At 49.0% G+C, this 22,472-nt stretch overlaps 1 protein-coding gene across 1 annotated transcript in view; it reads right to left on the bottom strand.

The window, feature by feature from the left end:
- RHOQ (ras homolog family member Q) overlaps positions 1–20,429 on the bottom strand; it is a gene marked incomplete at both ends in the record, with an annotated part of 29,530 nt that extends 9,101 nt beyond the window's left edge. Inside the window, 2 exons of the mRNA XM_084234418.1 lie at positions 19,654–19,712; positions 20,288–20,429. Coding sequence (XP_084090544.1) covers positions 19,654–19,712; positions 20,288–20,429 — 201 coding nt within the window. The remainder of the gene's footprint in view (positions 1–19,653; positions 19,713–20,287) is intronic.
- Between the last annotated feature and the right edge of the window lie 2,043 nt (positions 20,430–22,472).

Raw genomic sequence — 22,472 nt, 5'->3', positions numbered from 1 at the left:
TGAATAACAAGGGAGTTAGGGACACTGACATCCCATGCAGTCAAAAATCCACATTTAACTTATGACACCCCCAAATTTAACTACCAATTTAACCAGCTCTTGACTGGAAGGCTTGCTGACAACCAAAACAGTTGATTCACACATATTTTGTGTATTATATGTATTATGTACTGTATTTTTACAATAAGCTAGAGAAAAGAAACTTTAAAAATTATAAGGAAAAACAAATGCATTTGTCATACTGAATCTACCAGTACTGTGAGTTTGCACCATGTTTACAATAAAATCTGTTTGTATGTGGAATCACACAGTTCAAACCCTTGTTATTCCAGGGTTGACTGTATAATAGAGGAGGAGGAGGCAGAGATCCTCAATTAGGACCATATAAGTCTAAGGTGGAGAACACTGTGGAAATATGGGAGGTGTATTTGATTATCAAAATGAGTGGGGGAATTCTACTGGCCTTCTGGGGTGGGAGCAGAGTGTCACGTAACCTGTGATGAAAAGCAGTTCTGTGCCACATGGCTGGTGATGTTACTGCTAGGTGTTGATGAACATGCGAGACCTTTTAATAATTACCTAAATCTAGTATCTAACTCTGTTGTTCATAAAAGCACAAATTATTTTCTCAGGGTATTAATGAATTTTCCAAGAAGGTAACTGCAGTGCAAATTGAAGGAGAAAGGTAGACTGTACCGTTTTGTGTTCCAAACATCATAGGAATTGCCTGTTACTGTAGAAAATTCCATGCCATTGGCAATATTGCTTCTAGTATCTGAATTTCCAATAAAATACAACTACATTAGTTAACATTGGTAGTTGTCACATCTAAGGTAAATCTACCTATAGGTGTTGGGATCTGACTACACCTGTAGTATACATTATGATTTCTGGAGTATACAGCCCTGGGGATGGAGGAATTTAATTCTGAAATACTTTTTATTATATAAATTACTTTCTTTTTATTTTTCCTTCCTATTTCTGTTAGGATACTATGTTGTTTTTACATTATGTGTCTAGATAGGTTATATTACCTGTAGATTTCATTCGAGGATAAGTGAAGGAGAATCATCTGCTATAACATGAGGGGATGGGTCTGACAGTTAAGACATTGAATCGGGCTTATAACAAAGTTGGACAAAAGCTACTCTAAACGCAAACCGGAACAGGCACAATGACAGGAAAGAGCCAGGTACTAGGAGGAAAAAACTCAAGGGAGCGGTGACATCTACTCTGAGATCTGAGAGCTGGTTGAAGGAGTAGATACAGGACTGTGTGTGCAACAGCTCTGAGGGAGAAATGCCCTGACCCACACTCAAGGCCCTGGGCAAAGCAAAGGGGCCAGGTGGATTGGTGAGGTTGCCCACCTGGATCCTCAGAGCCTACCTGCATGGAAAATAATGAAAGTCTGAGAAAAGGGAGTGATGTCATTTGATATTTAAAGGTAATTCAGGCTGTTTTGGGGACAATACATTACAGCTGGGCAGGAGTACAAGGCGATAGGTGACTAGAGTAATTCAGGAGAGAGGAGATAGTGGGAGATTAAATGGGCTAAGGTATGAAAAGCACCTGGCATATCATGCCCAGGAGTGCTCCTTCTCTATTCCATCTCCTCTGATTTGGGGCAGAGGAAGAGTCAGGGGAGACAGTTGAGAGGAAAGTGGATTTTGTGCAAAACGCACTGGGAAGCTTTGCTGGTTTAGTAAGTGCATGTTTACATGGCAGACAAGGACAGAAGTCAGGTCTTTTGTTGAAATACCTGAAATAGCGAAAGCAATTTAGATCAAATACACTCTTTTGAAACAATGGTTGTTGACACCAGAGACTTGCAAGAGTCAAGATGCACATGGGCTTTGATGTGGCCATCGCGCCCTCACTGGCTCGGGCTACACACACACACAGGTTGTTTACAGCGGCTGACTATGAAACATGCATTGGACACACATTCACACTAGCCTCCTTGGTGCTGCAAGCTCAGTCAATCCAGGAGCTGGGCTTCCCACTACAAAGAACCTGAGCTGGGAGGTGTGACATTGACCACAGCACATGAGAGCCAGTAAAACAAAACCAAAGAGAAACAACACCTGAAGCCTAGATCATGTTAATGCAGAGGGTGCTTGGGAGTGTGGGTGGGGGGCACACATGCCTGATAGTGGACACCTGGAGCATGGGCGTGGGCTTGTGTAAGTGTGCACACCTGATCCTAGAGGCCAGGGATATGAGGGCGGTGTCACTCAGAGACAGTGTCTCTCTACAAAAGGACAAGCGACTAGAGAAGAGACGAGACCACAAGAGAATGCCAGAGAGAGCCCAGAAAAAGTGTAAAGATTTGCTAGGGGCTGAAGGGCGAGCAAGCCTCCTGCCCACCCCCTGCCTTGCCAGCCTGCAGGCTTGCCTCTATACCAGGACAATAGGTAAAGCAGCAAATCTATCCCTGGAGCAATTGGGTCTGTCAGGGGGATTTTTCAGACATTGAGGTGTGGACCCCACAGCCTGGTCAAAATGCTCAGGAATGCCGTGTTACCCACCAAGGGGACTCTGGTCAGAGCCCATGACCTGTCACCTCCACTCCCTTATGGGGCCAGTGTTATGTGCTACCTGGAAGATCAGATGGCAAACATGTCCCTTCAGAGAGCCACGAGCTTAGATAAGCCATCTCCTAAGACACTGCAGCTGGGGCAAGTCACCAGGACAATGATGACAGATCTGGAGGCAGAGGGTCTGGAGGGCCAGTGTTGCCGCTCATGGGTCATGTCACCTGCACAGGTCGTTTCAGTGTTTCTGAGTCTGTTTCCTCATCTATTAAAAACAAAAAACAAAACAGCAAGAGGAATAGACCATCTATCTTACAAGGTCATTATGAGGTTATGATTAATTGGGATAAACAGATCCAAAGAAGACCTCAACTGCAGGCATTAATGACAAGAGGCACATGTGCTAAGTGCCACAGGAATTCAGAAAGGGGAGAATATGCCACTCTCGAGGACTAGAAAAGGCTGCAAGGAAAAATCAATATCACCAAATGTTTCTCCATCAATCTCCCCACCAGAGCATGGATCTTCAGAGGATTGTGCTGGCTCCCCACAACACTTCTTATAAAGTCCAAACTCTTTAGTTGGGTCTTCAAGGTCCATCCGGCCACTTCAAGCTCCTTTTCTTATCTTTAGTGATTTCCCTGGGGACCACCTGCTCTGTAGGCAAAATGGAGCAGTCTGCTTGTTCTCTCCAGCCCCCACTCCAGCCTTTCTCGTGTGCCTCTCTGTGCTTTCTTGTGGCCTGGAGTACCTTGTCCTACCTGTGCTCCCTCCCACCCCCAGCCCATAGACACATCTTCTCATCCAGGAAAGTGCTCAAGACCCTCCCCCACCACCCCTTGCACCAGAAGGCTCCTTCCCACCCCCCAGTGTCACTAATAACTGTGGGTATAATTGATAAAGCTGTAAGAACTATAGTATGATACCCTAATAGTTTGATAAGACTAGATTTTGAGAATTAAATTAATAAAAATCAAATTGTAGTAGTTACTAGTCATCTGCCGGGTGGGTCACATCAAGAGATGGCCAAAATCCTTGAAAACATGCAAATCTAATCAAGGTAACTGAAATGCAAGGAAAGAAAGCTGTAACCTAATAGAATATGTTTTGGTCTGTCTGAAAAATATGTGAACTGGAAAGTCACAGTCCATACAGACTATATAGAGTCTAGCAAGGGAGAAATTGCATAATTATAATATTAGTGTCAATCCAGCTCTGGCCAGCAATAAGATGCCTGACCTGTAGAGACACAGGTCCTGGTCACTAGAAAGCCACACTCTCATGTGGGAGGAAAAGTTCATCACGTATTTCCACATGCGATATAAATATTTTCTCCAATTTCTAATTCTTTTAGCTTCAAACCCTAAATTCTTATGAATCTATTGTCCCAGTTACCTTGAGACTAAGGAAAATTCCTAGCTAGCAAGCACTGGAGAGTTATCCATCACTATTTGTTTTCCAATTATGTAAAAAAAAAAATTAACCCCCCCCCCTGCTAAATTCCAGACAACTGAACATGTGCATTTATCTCTGGTCTCTCCAAAATCCTCTCATTTTGGCCATAAAACAAGTCATAAAGCTACTGGGACAAAGCAAATAGCAACACGATTATAAGAAACTAGAAGGATAAAGAACAAGTAGAGAGAGCTCGGTAATCAAATTCTGAGCCAGGGCCTCCCCGGTGGCACAGCAGTTGAGCCCTGGGTTGCGAAGCTGCCCGCGGCCTCTGTGGCACTGGTTCGATCCCCGGCTGCTCCTCGGCCACTGGAGGAGGGTCCCACATGGCGCGCAGACCTCTCCTGCCGCCCGCTGCTCCCCTCAGCAGTGTACTTCGGTCCTTCTGCCTGCTCTGCTCCCCGCTCTGGCTCTGGTGAATTCTCTCACCCTCCCGTGCTTCTGACTGTACCCAGTGCTTGTATAAATCAATCAATCTTAAAAAAAAAATTAAAAAACCCCAAAAAACAAATTCTGAGCCAGCCATGAGAGGAACATTAAGAAGCATCTTGGGCCTCCCCTGGTGGCGGCGCAGGTGGTTGAGCACAGCACTGTGAAGCTGTCCGCAGCCTCTGTAGCACGGGTTTGATCCCAGCCAGCCGGCGAGAATCCCACATGGCGCGGCAGACCTCTCCTGTCTCACCCGCTGCTCCCCTCAGCAGTGTATTTCATCGGTCTGCCTGTTCTGTTCCCCACTCAGTCTCTGGTGAATCCTCTCACTCTCCTGCATGTCTGGACTGTACCCCGGTTCTTGTATGCATGAATAAATAAATCTTTAAAAAAAAAGAAGCATCTCGTTCTGCACAGAAGAACGCCTGAAACTGTGGTCACTGGAGCAATGCGTGCTTCTCTAAGAGGATTGAAGGCAGAGATACAAATGAGGCCAGATTGAAAGCCTGTTTATGAAACAGTAAGATCCCAAGTCCTATTCTCTAAACAGTAAATACTCACCCAACCTTGACAAAAGGCAGAGAACTCTTATTCTCTGGAAAGGGTAGCACAGAGTGTTCCCTGGCAGGGAGGACACAAAGCCCAGATGAACATACTAAATAAAAAAGGCCAGCGTGCACACTGGAGCCCCCTCCACTCACGTCTCAGGACACTGGCATCCAGCACCAACCCCTTAAAAAGGAGAGCGGAAGTCTTCTCCGGGGGCTAGAACCAGTCCAAGAAGTAAAGCAGCCTTTTTACATAATATGTTCCTGAATGAAAAGACCCAGATGGAGGACCCTTCAGCAGTGGTTCTTAACTGTTGGTGCCAAGGGAGACTATGGGGCAACATTGCCCCAATTTGGCAATGTCTGGAGATACAGTCGATCATCTTAACAGGGAAGAGTGCTACTGTCGTTCAGTGAAGACATCAGGAATGCTAAGAAACATCCTACAATGCACAGGGAAGTCCCCACAACAAAGAGCTACCCAGTCCAAAGTATCAATAGTTCTGAGGTTGAGAAACCCTGGTCCACAGTCAAGGCAGAGCCCCACACATACACAGAGCTACCGGCACGTTCCAGAGCTCCTCTTGTTAATGTGAGCAGACATCTAAGGAACCCTCTCCATGAAAGACTGATATCACAATGAGACCACCAGGAAGACAAGCACGGTAACATTTTGATAATTTTCCTGCAATTTTTGCTTACATTTTACACACAGGTGTTTCTTCAAAGTTGTCATCATGCTATATAGTTTTGATTCCTGCTTTTTCACACTTAACACATCATTAGCCTTTTCATATAACTTTCTTTCTTAAAAGCAATTTCTAATGGATGTGATTATTCTAATATACATTATGCTATCACTGAACAAAGCCCTTTTTACTATGCAATAAAATGTTTACAATAATTACGACTATAAATATCACTATGAAGAATATCATTTTATGCAAATTTTATGTACTCAGAGAAATGGGTGACTGAAAATGCAATTAAACTGCACATGGGTTGTGCAGGTTGTACATTTTGACTGCCAATGGTGGTGTACAGAGCACCCACTTCCATGACTCTTGGGTATCAATATTTCCCATTTTGTTGAATTGACAGATGATAAAAAGGATGGTTATTTGCATATCTTCTCAAATTTTGTGCTCACTGGCTATTTGCTTTTCTTCTATGAGATGTTAGTGTATGCTTTTTTTTCCAATTCTGTACTGAGACCACATGCTGATAATTCTTGAGCAACCTCATTTATATATGGATCTCATACAAACCAGACCCATGGATCTGATGGTGCATGAGTGAATAAGATCAAATTTCTGAATCAAGTTGGCCCCACAGAGCCCCTGCCTCTCAGAGAGGCCTTGGGCAGGTAGCCAGGCAGATGGATCTCTTCCTGACATTCCTCACATTCAGCACTCACCTCCTCCTGTATACCCCATTTTCCACTTGCCTTTTGGTCATCAGAATACATCTTCTCTTTCCAAAGGACTCTAAACTCCCAAGGGTAAGAGCCCTGTCTGGGCTCTGCTTGTTCCTCACTTTATCCACGTTTGACAGATATATATTTGATGAATAAAAGTATGAAGGTGTGCATTGAGTGGGAAGACTATGAACAGTCATGGAGAGAAGGGAACATTGGGAGAGTGAAAGGGAGGCCAGGCCCTGCCTGGGGCAGGGGTAAAGACAGCTTTACTTTCTGCTCTCAACCCAGAAAAGAGCTCTCAGAGCAGGGGTCAAAACATCCCGGTCATAGGGGCCTCCCAGGTAGTGCAAGGGGTTAAGACGCAACCTATGAAGCTCGCCACAGCCTCTGCAGCACGAGTTCGATCCCCGGCCAGAGAGATAACCACATGGCACAGCAGACTTCTCCTGGCTCGCCCGCTGCTCCCCTCAGCAGTATACTTCGGTCGATCTACCTGTTCTGTTCCCTGCTCTGTCTCTGTCTCCTCTCACCCCTCCCCCACACCTCTGGCCTGTACCCCAGCTCTTGCATGAATAAATAAATCTTAAAAAAAAAAAAAATCTCTGTCACAAAGACTGACAAAAAGGAATGAAAATGAAGACAAGGGTTATTCCATCATAAAAAAGTAAAGAAATATGGCTATATGCCAGAGTATGGAAGAACCTTGGACACCTTATGCCGAGTAAAAGATGCCAGACACTCAAGGCCACATATTGTATGAGTCCATTTACATGAAATGCCCAGAACAGACAAATCCATAGAGAAAAAAGTAGACTCGTGTGGCCAGGAGCTGGAGGAAAGGGAGAGTAGAATGACTACTAATGGGTACAGGATTTCTTTTGGAGATGATGACACTGTTGCAGAATTAAAGTGGATTGGTGCACCATTATTACACTTTATAAATACATAAAATCCACGGAATGTCAGTTATCTGTCAATTTTTAAAAAAGGAAAGAGGAGGAAAGTGCTGTAACAGTTTGGTCCACCAGGAATTTCTGAGTAACCCTTTGTTCATAACTCCAGCTCACCTAGACCCTGATGCTTCCACACCCCCACTAGGTTGGGCAGCAGGAGCTCCGGGCTCCCCAACGGTGGCAGGCAGTATTGAAATCTCCCCCAATCCAGGCAGAAGTGAGCAAGTCAACCCATTCACAGCCCTTTTAGCAGAGGGCCACAGGCCACTATGGAGGGACGGCTGACAAAAGACACACTGAAGAATTCCTAAGGTCCAGAACAGTGCACAGGATAGCTCCATATTCCTATTGGAGAACATTACACAATCTGGCCAATATTTTAATCAGACAGACCCGGCAGCCTTTCTGCTAATGAGCCCTGTGAGTTAAGAAGTGAATCCTTCTATTCTTAAAAGCGCAATGCTTTAGGGCCTCCCCGGTGGCGCAGCAGTTGAGCGCTGGGTTGCGAAGCTGCCCGCGGCCTCCGCGCCGCCGGTTCCATCCCCGGCTGCTCCCCGGCCACCGGGTAGGGTCCCACATGGCGCGCAGACCTCTCCTGCCGCCCGCTGCTCCCCTCAGCAGTGTACTTCGGTCCTTCTGCCTGCTCTGCTCCCCGCTCTGGCTCTGGTGAATTCTCTCACCCTCCCGTGCTTCTGACTGTACCCAGTGCATGTATAAACAAACAAACAAACAAATAAATAAAAACATGCCTCTATAAAAAAAAAATTAAAAAAAAAAAGCGCAATGCTTTAGAGTGACTACCTATAACTGATTTTACTGACCTTCAATAACATCCAGACAGATCAAAATTCCAAATGAGCTGCTAAGAAAGCCAACATGGGTGTGATGTGAAATCACATGAAACCTTGTGTTTAGAACAATGTGCCACATGCAGACTCCCTTCTGGGGCTTTCTTTCTTGGTGCTGAGTAAAGACTTACACATTAATAAAACCAAATGCTAGACTGCAGCCTACAGACTTGCTCAGTTGAAATTCAAAGAAGGGGTTCAACCCCAGTAGGGCTGGAACCAGAAGCAAGATCAGGGGATATCTTAGTCTCAGGGCCTCACTTTCTGCACCACCCCCTCCCGCTCCTTCCCCAGATCTCCAGAGCCCAAGAGGTCAATAGGAACATCACAGGCAAAAAGTGTGAGCCCTGAACCTAACCAGCTGGCTCAGGAGAACAACCTTTTGGAAACTAATCTGGGTAAATGGAATTGCCCTGGATAATCAGAATTAGACCCTCCCTCTTAGGGGCAATTCTTACATTTAGAATCCTATCCTTTACTTGAAGGGGGATGCCTTTTTCTACACTGGGACAACTTTGCATTGGGGGAGGCTAGAAGTGGGGAAAGAGAGTGAGCAAGGGAATTAAAGGGTCAGGAGCATGGAGGATGAGGACACCTACAGAGAAAGCTCAGGTCATTTAGAAAATTAATTTCTGCCCTGGTGAAGTGGGCATTAGAAAAACAGGCCCTTTCTCCCCGCCACTCCCAGCATCCTGCCAGGGGAGATTTTAATACAAAAGGCTGTCCCCCTCATCTGTTGCTTTGGAACTAATTTAGCAGAAACCAAACTTGTTTCCGCCTGAGGGTGAGGCCTGTCCCCACCCAGAGTGCTAACCTCAGCTGCAGTGAACAGTGAGGGCCTGGGCGTTCAGCCTGTCTGGCTCCCTACATTAATTAGTAAGGGTGAGAAATGGCCTGACATACATTTAGGTCTCGCCAAGAACATCCAGGTGCCTACTGTGTGCACAACCCTGGTCCACACCAATAGAAGTCTCCTGGTGGGGCCTGGGCCCCATCTCCACCAGGGAAGCTAGGTAGGTGGAATGATTCAATTCACTCCAGCAAATATGGAGAGTTGTGACCAAGTGCAGAGAATCAGAAACAAGGGCGTGTGAAGATGTGTTTGATAGGGCTGGCGTCAGAAATGAGTAAGTTTTGTTCCTTGTGTTCTAGGGACAATCAAATGTGTAGGGTGTTTGTGTGTGTGGTGGGGGGGATGTGGGTACAGATGTGGAATGTGGTTAGTAAAGGACAGATACACAAGAACTCCAATTTCCTTGAACTCGGTCCCTCTGACATTTCAGCCTGCATCAGAATGACCTGTAAGGTTTGTTAAAACAGCTTTTCCAGAGTTTCTTGTTTGGGCGGTCTGGGATGGAGCCTAAGAATGTGGATTTCTAACAAGTTCTCTAAAGATGTATGTTAGTTGGGGAACCATACTTTGAGAGCCAGGGCAGTAATTCCAAGCCCTGTGTGAGAATCTAGCACATGCAAGAATTCAATCTGAACACTTTTTCCACCTAAAATCAACCTGGAGAACCTCTTAGTCAGCTGGGCTCTTAGGAGAAGCTCATCTCCTGGGATGGACAGAACCTGGCCTCCTCTGTGCCTCTAGTGAACAGGTTCCTGCTCCCCTCCCATCACTCAATGTTGGGTCAACCCCTTCATGAACTGGGAGCCCCTGGGGGTGGCAGAGCCTGGGCCTGACTGGTCTTATAACTCCTGCCCTGGAGTTGGCATTGGTCCCAGCCCAGATCTGATGTTCAGGGAATGTTTGTTGACTACTTTCATAAATTCTGAAAACCACTGTGGAAAGCAGCCTGCAGGAGGAAATGAAAGCCCATCAGAGGTGGCCATGGGGATGGCCAGGAAGGCCAGCAAAATGAGTAGCAGTGGCAAAGGAGTCTCTGGATGTGCCCAGGGCATTCCAGATGGAAGAGGAACCAACAAACTTAAAATGTTAGTTTTTACTGAAATAAGAAAACTCTTACAGGGAGAAAATAAAGACTTGGGGAGGCTCAGGGTCAGGAGACACAGCTGCTGGTTGCAGGCTAATGCTGTAGGTTCAGGGCCTCCCAAACAGCATGCTAAGGTGACATGCAAGCCTGGCAGGCAGAACAGGGACAAGAGTTCTTCCTGCTCAGCTCTAGGAGAGTAGCTATGTCCAGAGAACAATGCGCACCCCCCCCTTCTTGGGACGAGACTACACCTGCCCGCAGATGCACCAAGCTTCTTCCACATCCTCACCAGCAATGTGGCCAGATATCTGTGACACCCCAGGCATGCCTCTTTTTAAGCAAGAGTAAAAGAAGAGATCAATGAACAGGCTGACAAAACACCTTTAATTTTCAGGAATGGGGGCATGTGGTTTAGGAGCCATTTTCGCCTCAGCCCCACTGTTCCATCTATAGACAGCTTTCCTTCAACTCCTCTATCTAGAAAAGAAATGTGCTTGCAGTGTACTTTTTTACATGAAATACTCAACCGTGGGATATGTGCAATTAAAGGAGACATTTAACATTGTCAAGCTGTCCAGGGTGAGTCATTTAGCACAAAGAACCCAGGACACAGAGGTAGGACAGCCTGCCCTGCAATCTTGATGTGGCCTTTTACCCACTGTGTGGCCTGGAGCAAGTCACTTAACCTCCCTCAACCTGTAGCATGAGGTAAACACCACGAGCTTCCTTTACTTAGAAGAAGAGAAAGGCTTTGAGGAGGTACCAAATGCAGCTTGCATTTGTGTAAGTGCCACTGAGTGACGGGTGTGACATTACTAAACCCCAAATTTTACCCTGAGCCTGGGTAGGGCTGACCAGTGTAGGGATTGGGAGAGAGGCGACTGGTGTCCAGTCCTACCAGTCACTGGAAATGAAACAGCAACAACAAATGCCCTTCCCCCACTTGCTGTTCTTTCTATTAAAATCTACAGCACCCAATTAATACCTCTCTAATTACTACATTGTCAGTTACCAGGTGAAAAGCTCCATAATTTAGTTATCAGCCCTACTCCTCGTTGACACTGATAGTAGGGATCTGAGGTCCATAAAAAGATCTATTTGGGACACCCCCAGGCCTGCCCTCCCCACACCACTCCGCCCCTCTCAGGATCTCAGCTCCCTATACCCCTTTGTCTGCATGAGATCATTTGGTCTGATGTTTCCCAAATTGCAATTCAGGGTACAGAGAAAAGAGATTATGTGTTCAGCACAGGGCGGGTGGATGGATGGGGCCATGGGGTAAGTGACCCAGGTTAGATCACTCAAGCTGCAAGAGCCAGGTGGGCCAGGTACCACCCAGCCATCTTGAACCTAAGAAAATTCAATACCCAGAAGCTTGGAAACTCTGATTTCATGTGCCGACCCTATCAGAGATCTACCCCCATGTAGTACCCATTTTACAGATAAGGAAGCTGAGGTATTGAGAAGTCAAGCCCCTTATGGGTAGTGGACCCTAGAAAACCAAAGTGGGGCTGTTATGTAACGATCCCAGGCCAAGTAGATTCATTATTGATTCTCACAGATGAAAAGAGAATTTTGGAGCCCTCAGTAGATTTTTATAGGCCTTTAATGCTGAATCATGGGACATACCAGCTGCCAGGGAGACAGCAGTTGAACCCCCTAGCCTCAGAGTGACTTCTCCAACCACCCCATTCACCAGAGGTGAGGAAGTCCTTTAATCCCTAGCTTCTAGGCCCAGGTGTCTGTATTTACATATGTTTGTGTCTGTGCTCTTGGGCTTCTCCTTGAAGCATCCAGAATCAAAGGTATCCTTGGCCCCTGGCCCTTGGCATCCTTGCATAACCCAGGAGGAATGCAAGCCCTCAGGTAGTAGCTTATAGAGGCTAGCTTGGGGAGAGGGACTGGGCGGAAGTCTGAGTCACTCCATTTTCCCTTCAGGGGCCCACAGTGGTAGCCAGTACCCTCTACTGCTTTCCTACTCTTCCTGCAAGCCTAGATCTTCCAAAAAGCTCATCCTTGCCACCTTTTCTCAGGTGGGACCCAGCAGCACTGTTTCACATGTCGAACTTTTCCAGTTACACAGGCAGAAGTCTCTGTTATGGATTCCTGCTCCCTCCACTCCCCACCCCCTTTCTCCTTCCAATTAAGGTTGGGACACAGAGCAGGCACGGAATCAACACCAACTGCAACAGAACTGCACCACCTTTGTGGTGTCCCCAGTGTGTTATCACTGATGGAGCAACGGGTCCCAAGGAGTAGTTATAGACATCACCTCCAGTCCTCACTTGACTGTAACCCTCAAAGGAGACATCTCCCCAGTTGGCAAGGAGGGGAGAGAGCTCAGAAGGGAGTTAGGCTGGTCAGTGGCCTCACAGTTACAAGGAAGCGTTGGGATTCAAATGTGGGCAGAGTCCAGAACCCATTCTTTTACTCTCAAGCCTCCTCCTCTTTAGGAGATCTGGGAGTAAGAGGCCTCAGATGCAAAGGCCTGAGCCTGAGAGACAGCACTGGGGACAGGCCCTCTGGTGACCACAAAGCCACCAGGTTGTATGTCAGCACAAACTGAAGGCCTGATGCCTGCCCACAAGCCTGTCACTCCTCTGAACCTTAGAGATTTCTGTGCTAACGAAGCTTCTTTCCCAAGGAAGGAGCTGTGCTGGAAGCTATTACTTAAGCTATAATCTGGTCTCTGGTTAACCTTTCAGCAGAAATCAGTTGACAGTCAAATGAAAATCAACTCAATTGCAGAAACATAGCGTGTATGCCTTTATTATGCACCATCACAGTCCCAGTAGATGCACCATCAGTTCTAACAGATTAAAAGAGAATTTTGGGGACTCCCTGGTGGCCTAGGGGTTAAGTCTCAGTGCTAGCACCACAAGGGCCTGAGTCCAATCCCCAGCCAGGGAGCTAACCCACTACCTATGATAGTGCAGCAGACCTCTCCTGTCTTGCCCGGTGCTCCCCTCAGCAGCGTATTTCAGTAGATTCACCTGTTCTGCTCCCCACTCTGTCTCTGGTGAATCCTCTCACCCCCAGCACCTTTAGCCTACACCCCAATTCTTCTATGCAAAAATAATAAACAATCTTTAAAAAAAAAAGTGAATTTTGGAGCCCTTGGCATCATTTTCACAGGTAAGCAGAGGAAACAAGCCAGCAGGGAGAAAGCAACTTAAGCCCTTCACTCCCAGCGTGATGTCGCCTTTTTAGCCCCTCCCTCCTAGGCACAGGTGTGCACACTTGCACATGCGCATGCACCCATGTTCCAGGTGTCCACAATCAGGCACCATGCTCCACGCCCAACTGCCTGTATTAACAGGCCACAGGTGATAGCCACAGAGACTAGTGGCATAAAAAGCCTGATTAATTCATTTACCCCTACAGCCTTCCATGTCCCAGGCACTGGCTTAAGTGCCACTGGTGGCGATAAAGATAGACAGGGTGGTCGGTCTTCAAGGAGATTGGGGACAGCAAGAACCCACCCAGAAGGCAGTGGATCTAGAAGAATTCTGCCTGGGGAGCTAGGAGACCCAGAAGCGCTCCCGTCATCCTCTGCCCTGAGCAGCCTCCCAGGCTGGGTCTCCCACTGCTTCCTCCCGCAAAGCAGCTGCCTGCCAGAAACTAAAAGAGGAACAGAAAATTGCTGAGGGCAAGGAAAGCTGCTTCTTGACCCACGCATGCCAAATTAGGGCAAAACCAAGCCCCCCTGAGTGAAGAAATTCAACTCAGGCTCAGGGATTTCAGTTATTAAAGACAAAGTCCTCTTTGGTTTTGCATCTTTGTAACTGCTTATCTTTCTTCCTCCTTGAAGTATTGCTATTTTGTATCTGCAGCCTCTTAGTTGTGCCACTGCTGCCAACATGTGTGTCATTGCTAGAAACTGATATCCCCATGGAGAGTTGCTTTGTTTTGTTCTGTTTTAATACCATTAAGTTTCCTCTCCCCAAACCCCAAATTCCACAACAAAACCGCAAACACCAGGTTCTCCACAAGGCCTCTGACCCATGATCTTCAAGCAATGCCTCCCACCTTTTTTCATATCCTAGCATGCACAGCACATGAGAAGCATATGCTTGGCCCTCTTGAGCCTGCACACTGTCCTACTGCACCTCTCACAGCACACCTGTAAGCCCCATTCTTGATATACCCATTGGGAGGCTTTGGTTCCCAGAGTGTAAATGTCACCAAATCTCAAGAGAATCCTGACAGAAGTGGAGAAGCCAGACAGATTGTAAGGCCAGGAATGGGAGGGAGCCCTTCTGAGGCTCAAATAGAAACCAATCAGAACTAGAGAGGACTGTGAGCACCCCAAGGGCCTGGCCTGCAGGACCATAGTATGAGCTGACACATCTCAAACCCACATCAGTCTCAGGATGGGGAACACTGGGCATTCCGTCTGCAAGGCTTAGGGACCAGCAAAGGCCAACCACCTTCCCAATGCACAGGAGGAAGCCAGCATTCCGCAGGGGATATAAATAGCTTCTAAAAAGGTTAGCAAAATTCGCAGCTGACAAATCTAGAGTAGGTTACTAAGGGAAACTGGGATGCTCAGTGCCAGCATCTCACCTGTTGCAGCTGATGTCTAGAGGGAACCCTGAACATTGAAGAAACACTGTTCCCAAACACTGTTCCCTGAGCCCCTAAGGGCATTGGGGACTTAGAGCCTGGGTGATGTTGGGAAGTTCCTAAATCCCACTGGTGCTTCCCTGCAGGCCCCCTCCAAAGTAAGGAAAACCTCTTTTCCCAGTCACATTGCCATCGGATTTCCACAGGTGCACTCACTCTCAATTCCCTGGGAAAAGTCTATCTTGTAGCTACCTTGGAGGAGACCTGCCTGAAGATGGGAATTGTTCAATGAGGGGAATACCCTGCCCTTCCTGTTCCCCTTTCTCATTAGACCAGTCTCTGGGGTGCTGCCTCATGAAAGGCAGAAGAGGAGCTTCCAAAGCTGCCACTTTGGAGATTCCCTTCTGGAGGGAAAGTGCTGCCTGGGCCCCCAGTGGGCTTGCAGGACAGCCACAGCTGCTGAGCCATGTCAAGTGAGAAACAGACTTCACTTGTCACTGAAAAAGCCACCCCAGGAGACACCTGTGTTAAGGATATTTATAGCCCTGGTATACACGTCCTTGAACTTGTGTGCGTTTAAGTTAACACACAGTAAAAACGTGCCCCAAAGCATACATGCAGCCTTCCATACACTGAGAAAATGGGTAAATCTGGAACTCTAGGGAACCCAAACTCACCCCCAACCCACAGCTTCCTGAGTGCCAGTATTCCAGGCCTTGGGAAAAACTGGGCATCAGTCCTTCCCTCTTCGGGGTATCAAGTTCGGCCTTCCTGCCAAGGATTAAGAGATCAGCCTGGAGCCTGCAGCTGAGAGCAGCTTGCCAGGCTGTTCCCTACTGGCTTGTCTGCACAGAGAGCCAGAGCTCTTCCCACTTCCCCTGGGCGCCAAACAGTGCAGAGGCAGGAGGGAAAAATCTCACCCCTCTGTCCCTCCCAGAGTAGACAGTGGGGCTACAGCAGAGCCTGTGCTGAAGTCCTGAAAGCCGGGCCTGGCAAGAAAAGAGAAGTTCCATAGAGGGACAGGCCAGAAACCAGACCCACCTCAGGCCCCAGCGAGGAGAAAGGCTCTGCCCTCAACTTCCACTCCAAAATGCTTGGCAGTTAAAATGGTCAGGGCTGTTCCTGGACCACCCAGGGGCTTGGCCAAAAGAGAGGGTTTCCCTTGGGCAATAAGGCTAGTGAGTGTATATGGGACTTTTAGGTTTGTGCTCAGGCAGAGGGATATGGGCATTGCGCAACACTCATGTTCATATTCTCTCTCTCGGTCAATAGCAGCAGAGGTCAAGGGGAATGCAGCCTGCTCTGGAAGTAAAAGGTCCCTACTACTGGAAACATGCCCTAATATGTAAATTGGGTGAATGTTTCTGCAGCTTTAAATACATACACACACACACACACACAGAGAGAGAGAGAGAGAAAGAGAGAGAGAGAGAGAGAGAGAGAGAGAGAGAGAGAGAGAGGCTGTTATTCAAATACAGTGGCGCCCATATGCAGGAGGGAGCATTTGGAGAAAAAGCAATTACTTTCTAGTTACGTGAGCTTCCTGCTCATCCCACCTTACCTTTCTGAAAGTAGAATAACTGAAACCTATACTTGTTTCTCAAATTCTACATTGAACTTTTAGTTTTTGTAAGTGTTTCTCTTCTATAACTGGGGATGCAGGCTCTGCAGAAAGAAGGGAAGTAGCAGAGAGCACTCCACATGTCCACGGGTCCAGGGGTAGAGCATCAGGATTATAAAGTGCAAAGCTGGCTCTGGACCTCTGCTGAAAAATTTCTAGCATCTGGTATCCGAGTGAAGTTTCTGTCAACCACAGGCATAATACACTGCCCTCTGCCATTTGCAACCCCACCCCCACCCCCAACTAAAGTGACCACAGTAGAACACAACAGTTTCTCCTAATACCTAGACTATTATCTACAACCAAAGAACATTGTCAGCTGCCAGGACATACAATTTTAACCAGCCTACCACACTGAAGTATACATTCTAATTATCCATTTTTACTAGATCACAGACTAGTAGAATCACAGCAAGGCAGAGATCTGAAGTCAAGTCTGTTTGCTTCCAAAGCCTGTGGGCTTTCCTCTGCTGCCCATCAGGCTTAAAAATTCTCTCTATATGCATATTCAGGCTTTACCTATCATTATTATTACTGGATTAATCTGATACCATTCATGGAGGTATAGAGTCTTTTTTTTTTAAGATTTATTTATACAAGGACTGGGGTACAGGCCAGTGGCACCGGAGGGTGAGAGAATTCACCAGAGACAGAGCGAGGAGCAGAACAGGTGGACTGAGGAAAGCACTGCTGAGGGGAGCAGCGGGTGAGACAGGAGAAGTCTGTCTTGCCAAGTGGGTTTATCCCTGGCCGGCCGGGAAACGAACCGGCACTGCAGAGGCTATGGAGAGCTTCACAGCGCTGTGCTCACCCCGCTGTGCCACCAGGGAGGCCCAGTATAGAGTCTTAATGACCAAGTATAACACAGGAATCTCCCACATAATGCATACAAACAGGCATGTGACAGGGACATTTCTACCTATGTGGCCATGAGCCATGGTAGAGGCCCAGTCTGTATTCCCCAGGTACTTGGCAGTGTTCAGTTCACAATGGGCATTGTCATTTAATCTCATTGATGATTATGTTGCTACACATCCTTAAGTGCTAAAGATGAAATGTCACCAAGTTTGATTCAAAACAAAAGTATTAGAACTGGAAGAAACACTGGGGGAAGGGGCAAAAGAAGGGGGCTTAATACACATATTGGCCAACAGAGTAGCTATCCCACCACTGGATAAGAAAATAATAATATTTGAATTTGTTAAATCGGTTGGTCCTACTTGGTGTATATCTTACAATCTCCACTGCAAAGAGAAATCACGATGACGCACAGGAAGCTCTGGTATTATGTGTGACCCCAACCTGGGATGACCCTTTGGATCTGCTCTTGAGTAATGCATACAACCCCACTTATGAAAGGCTGTGAAGATTCCAGATACACAAGCAAACTGATCAACCCAGTGCCATATCAGCAGTTCCCATGGCTTCTGGGTATATCACAGCTCAAAGTGGAGCAGACCAGACCCTGACCTGCTCCCAGCAATAGTCCTTAGTAGCTAGGAGACTTCAGGCAAGCAACATAGCTTTTCTGAGTCCCTTTTTCCTCATCTGCAGAGACGGGATCTCATCTCTCTCACAGGTGTATTTTGAAAAGTAAATGGGAAAAAAATTGCAGGTGGCTGCCCCATGCCTGACATGTGGAAGGGACTCATGAAATATTTATTAGCTGCGTTTCTATGTGCACAGAACAGCTCTTACATATATGTATTCTGTGGAAGAGAGCTCGTGGTCAAAAATGGTCTTGGTGAGAAAGGGAAAGGCTATAGCGAGATAAGTTAAAATTATGCACAATTTTTTAAAACCCTCTACTTTCAACCCAAATCCTGACTTGTTCAGTAATCTCTCCCAAAGCAAATCCAGACAAAAGTCACCTGACCTTCCTAGAGGAAAAAAAAAACTCTCCCTCTATAGTTCATCAAGTTGTACTGCATACAGGTTAGCCTTACTTGACTTAGTGCTGTCTCTTGCTCTCTGCATAAAGATAATAACTGATATTATTCTGATAAAGGTAATAACTACGTGCCTGATAACCAAAAGGGGTGCTGGCAAGAGTAAGAGAAGAACTGATTGTACTGACCGAGTAAGTTTGGTGAAAGGGGGCGCCACAGGCACCTGGCATTATCAACAGCATGGCTCCTCAGAGGCACCTCTAACTTAGCTTAGCAACCAGAGGCAATATCAAGGCACAACCCCCCCCCCAACATTATTTAGGATCTAACCCGGTACCACAATTCTGAAATTCAAATCTAGATGAGCTACAAAGAACAGTTCCCCTTTATAAAGCATCCAGTGTGTGCCATATTAAATATCTGGCATATAATACATGCACAGGGGGTGGGCTGATTTTTTACAAACCCATTTTACAGATGAGGAAACTGTACTACTGGACATTCCCCCAAGATACTACCTAAGCCCCCTCAGTGGCTCACATGTCCTCAAGGACTCAACTCTGCATGACATGTGGAAACTTCTGCTGATGTCTTCAGGTCTAATCACAGGGGTGGATTCTGCAAAACTTCATCCCATACAATCATCAGCCCCAGCAAAAGTGAGTCTGGGAAGGGGTGGAGCTGGGACAGAGACAGAGAAGAGACCTTAATTCTTTAGGAGTCAACTCTAATTTGCAAACAATGCCTGGAAGAGTCTGCCTTTTCTTTTTTGCACAATAACCTTTCCCGAAGAAAACCCAGACAAAGTCACCTGTCTTCCTAAGGAAAAAGAAAAAAAAAAAAAAAAACAGCTCTTCCTCTAAGATTCAACTCTGAACTCCTAACCCTTTCTCCTCCTCCCTGCTCCAGGGAGTGGCTGCATGGTGTTGTTTCTTCTCTTTTTTCCCTGTGGTCCTCTGGTAACACCACAAATTACGTTTTCAGGGAGGACTGGAGTCCCAGAGTGCCATGATGTAGTAATAAACATAACCAGGACCAAATGCCTTCCCATCAGATTAGATGATGCCATTTCCTACCAATCAGGCTCCTCGGCAGGCAGACCACTCACCAATGAGGGCCCAGACTGAGGCTGTAAGGGGGAGCCCTGATCATCGCGACTAAAAATAAGGGCGCTTCGGGATTGGCCGCAGCCACTTTGCAACAGGAGTTGGGACCCACACACACCAGGCACCATACAGAAGGCACATACAGGCAAAAACTTTCCCAGCCCAGGGGTCCACATGGGTGGGCTAGTCTGGGTTTGTCATTGTTTCCTAATTCGCTGACTTGAAAAGTGAAATAAGGACGATGCAGCCACCCCTCCCTCCTAGACACCTCCGTTTCCAAAGACCCCCAGGGCCACTCTGAATTGGGTAAAGGGAGTGGGGTGACGGCCAGGGGCCAAGACACTCACCTGTCCGGCCGTGTCATAGAGTCCCAGAAGGTATTGCTTGCCCCCTACGGTGACGCTGACTGCAAGGATAGAAGTGGGGGCGGGGAAAGAAGCTCACAATTATCTGGGTTCTGGGGCAACTTCGTTCCCCACCAGAGCCTCTCCCAACCCAGCTGGAGGCAAGCAGGCTCTCCTCGGGAGATGTCACCCCTTTTCTCTCGTGTCCCGCTCACCGTAAATTGGCGTGAAACCAGGGTACGACATGGCCCCCCAGCTGCCCACTCCCTTCTCCCAAGTCCGGCAGCCAAGACTTGTTCGCCCCCCCAAACCCCAAACCCCCAAGCTAACCCTTGGGGTAGTCGGGGAGGCGTTTTAGGAAAGGTCAGGGAGGTCGGCCCAGGGCGCCGAGGGGTATGAGCAGCGCGGGGAGCCGGGACCGAGGGCGGGAGAGGGGGGTGTTCAAAGAGGGGGTCGGACTTGCGGGCAGAAGCAAAGACCGCGGCGAAGCCCGGGGGCGCGGCCGGAGCCTGGCAGAGGGCGCGGCGGGGGAGGGGTGCGGCGCGCGCTCTGGGGAGGTAGCAGGGGGCTCCGCTAAAGTTGCTCTAAAGTTCCCAGCCCGAGGAGCAGCCCCTTAGTCAGCAGTTCCTGGGCTTACCTGCGTAGTGGTCGAAGACGGTGGGCACGTACTCCTCCGGGAAGGCGTCGTTGGCATAGCTCATGAGCAGGCACGTCTTGCCCACCGCCCCGTCCCCGACCACCACGCACTTGAGCATCAGCGCGCCGGCCCCGTGAGCCATGCTGCGGCCGGCCGGCCTCCGGGCATGGTCCCCCCGGAGCCCCCGCCCCGGCCTCGGGCTCAGCCCCAGCCCGCCTGGGGGGTCCGCCGCCGCCGCTCCGCGCAGCAGGGCCGCCCCCCCGGCCCCATGCAGCGGCGCCCCCCGCCCGAGGGGAGGTGGCGGCGGGCCCGGGGCGCAGCCGCCGCCTCGGAGGCTGCCTGGACCTCCGCCCGGCCCGGGTCTGCGCGCCCACCCGCTGCCCCCGGCCGCTCGGCGCCCGCACCCGCTCCCCGGCCCGGCCTCCCCAGGAGGATCCGCTGGATCATAAGACTGTCCGGCCCCGGGGGAGATGGTAACTTTGGGGAGGGCAGCGGAGGGGAGGGGCCAGCCGGCTCTCCCCGCCCCGCACCGGCCGAGGGGCCCCGCCCGGCGGGGACCAGGAGGAGGCGGGCCCAGCGCCTCCCCTGAGCGCAGGAGCCCGCGCCCCGCGCCCCGCCCGCCCCGCCGCGCGGCCCTGCCGGCTCGCCCCGGCGCGGCTCCCCCCTGGGCAGCGGGAAGGGGGCGAGGACGAGGCGGAGCCGCGGAGGAGGGAGGGGCAGGTAGGTGAGGCCGGGGGAGGGGCCGGGCAGGGGCGCGCAGGCGGAGCCGAGGGCTCCTCGCGAAAGTGCCCGCAGCGCCCAGAAGCGTCCAAGGCCCCGAGCCGGGAGCAGACGTGGAGGCCGCCTGGGGAACCACAACGACTTCAACGATGACGCAATACTCATAGAAACTAGACTTGGAGATAAGAACTCCACCCGGAGGGCAGGAGCCATCTTATCGGTCTCTGCGCGCACGACGGACCTAGAAATCCGGAGGGGAAAAGGTCAAGAGGGTTAAAAAAGATGTTTAATAAACGCGGGTGACGGGGGAGGGGTGGTGGCGCAGGAGCTGGAAAGAAGAGACGCCTGGCTTGTTGCCTGGTCACCCCATCCTCCGCCACCCCTTATCACAGCATGAGCTTGAATGTGGTGACTAAGGGAGTTACAACATCTTGAACCGCGGATGCACCGCTCGAGCAGCCAGAAAAGGGACACCCTGCTGGCTCTGGAGTCTGAAAATGCACCTGTGCTCCCCCTGGAGGCGACCTTGTCTGAGACCCCCCCGCCCCGGTTGACACCTTGAAGGTGGTGTTGGGGTGTGAGCCTGAGGAGAGAGACGCTCATGCTCCAGGGTTGGCCTGTGATGGAGACAACAACCCCTGCCCCGCCTGGGCAAAACTTAGAAACATCCATCTGTCGGGTTCCCTTCTCTGGCCAACAGTGAGCGCTGGGAGAGAGGAGAAACTTGGGGTGTACTCCAGGCTGACACCTAAAGCTGACAGGAGATAAACTGCTTCCTTTGATCCATTCGCAGGATTAGAAAATGCTGTATTGAGAGGCAGCAATAGTCAACTGGACCGTGTCCCTCAGGTGCCCCTTAGGTTAGAAGGAAGCAAACTGAGACCTAGAGAGGTGTGGGGCTCATCTCAGTGGCTTCTGGCTAATTCCAGCATTCAAGCGCTTTGGGAGATGCTCACTGTTAGGTTCCCATGCCAATCTCCCCAGGCCTCAACTCTCAAACTCCAAATCTGATTTCCATTGTCCAGGAAGACTTCCAGGATTTGGGGACATTCCTTGTGGAGCCACAACTCACCAGACTCCTCCCCACTGTATCTGAGTGTGGGTATTTGCTTTGCCCAATGCTAGAAAAGCAGTGCCTCTGTGTATGTACTGAATGAAGGCAGTGCAGTACCTTGAAGTCAGATCTTGCTTTATGGCCAGTCTTCAAGAGGACAGCGAGGAGGGCTTGTCCCTTCTTTGTCTACAGGACCATTTCTTTTCAGGCAGCATTAGCTGGGACTAGTATTCTCCAAGGAGAGTCTATCAGAAGAGGTAAGGAGCTGCTGGGCACTCCCTCAGGAGAGTGTGGTCCCTGCAGTGTTACTCTGAGCATGCCGTGTTACTCTGAGCAAGCAGTGTTACTCCTTTCTCAGCCTCCACTTTCTCATCCACAAATGTGAGCTCATCTGAAGGGCAAGAGCAGGTT

The sequence above is a fragment of the Talpa europaea genome (genome assembly GCF_964194135.1).
Source record: "Talpa europaea genome assembly, chromosome: 6".
Lineage (NCBI taxonomy): Eukaryota > Metazoa > Chordata > Mammalia > Eulipotyphla > Talpidae > Talpa > Talpa europaea.
This window is presented reverse-complemented; position numbering and strand designations above follow the sequence as displayed.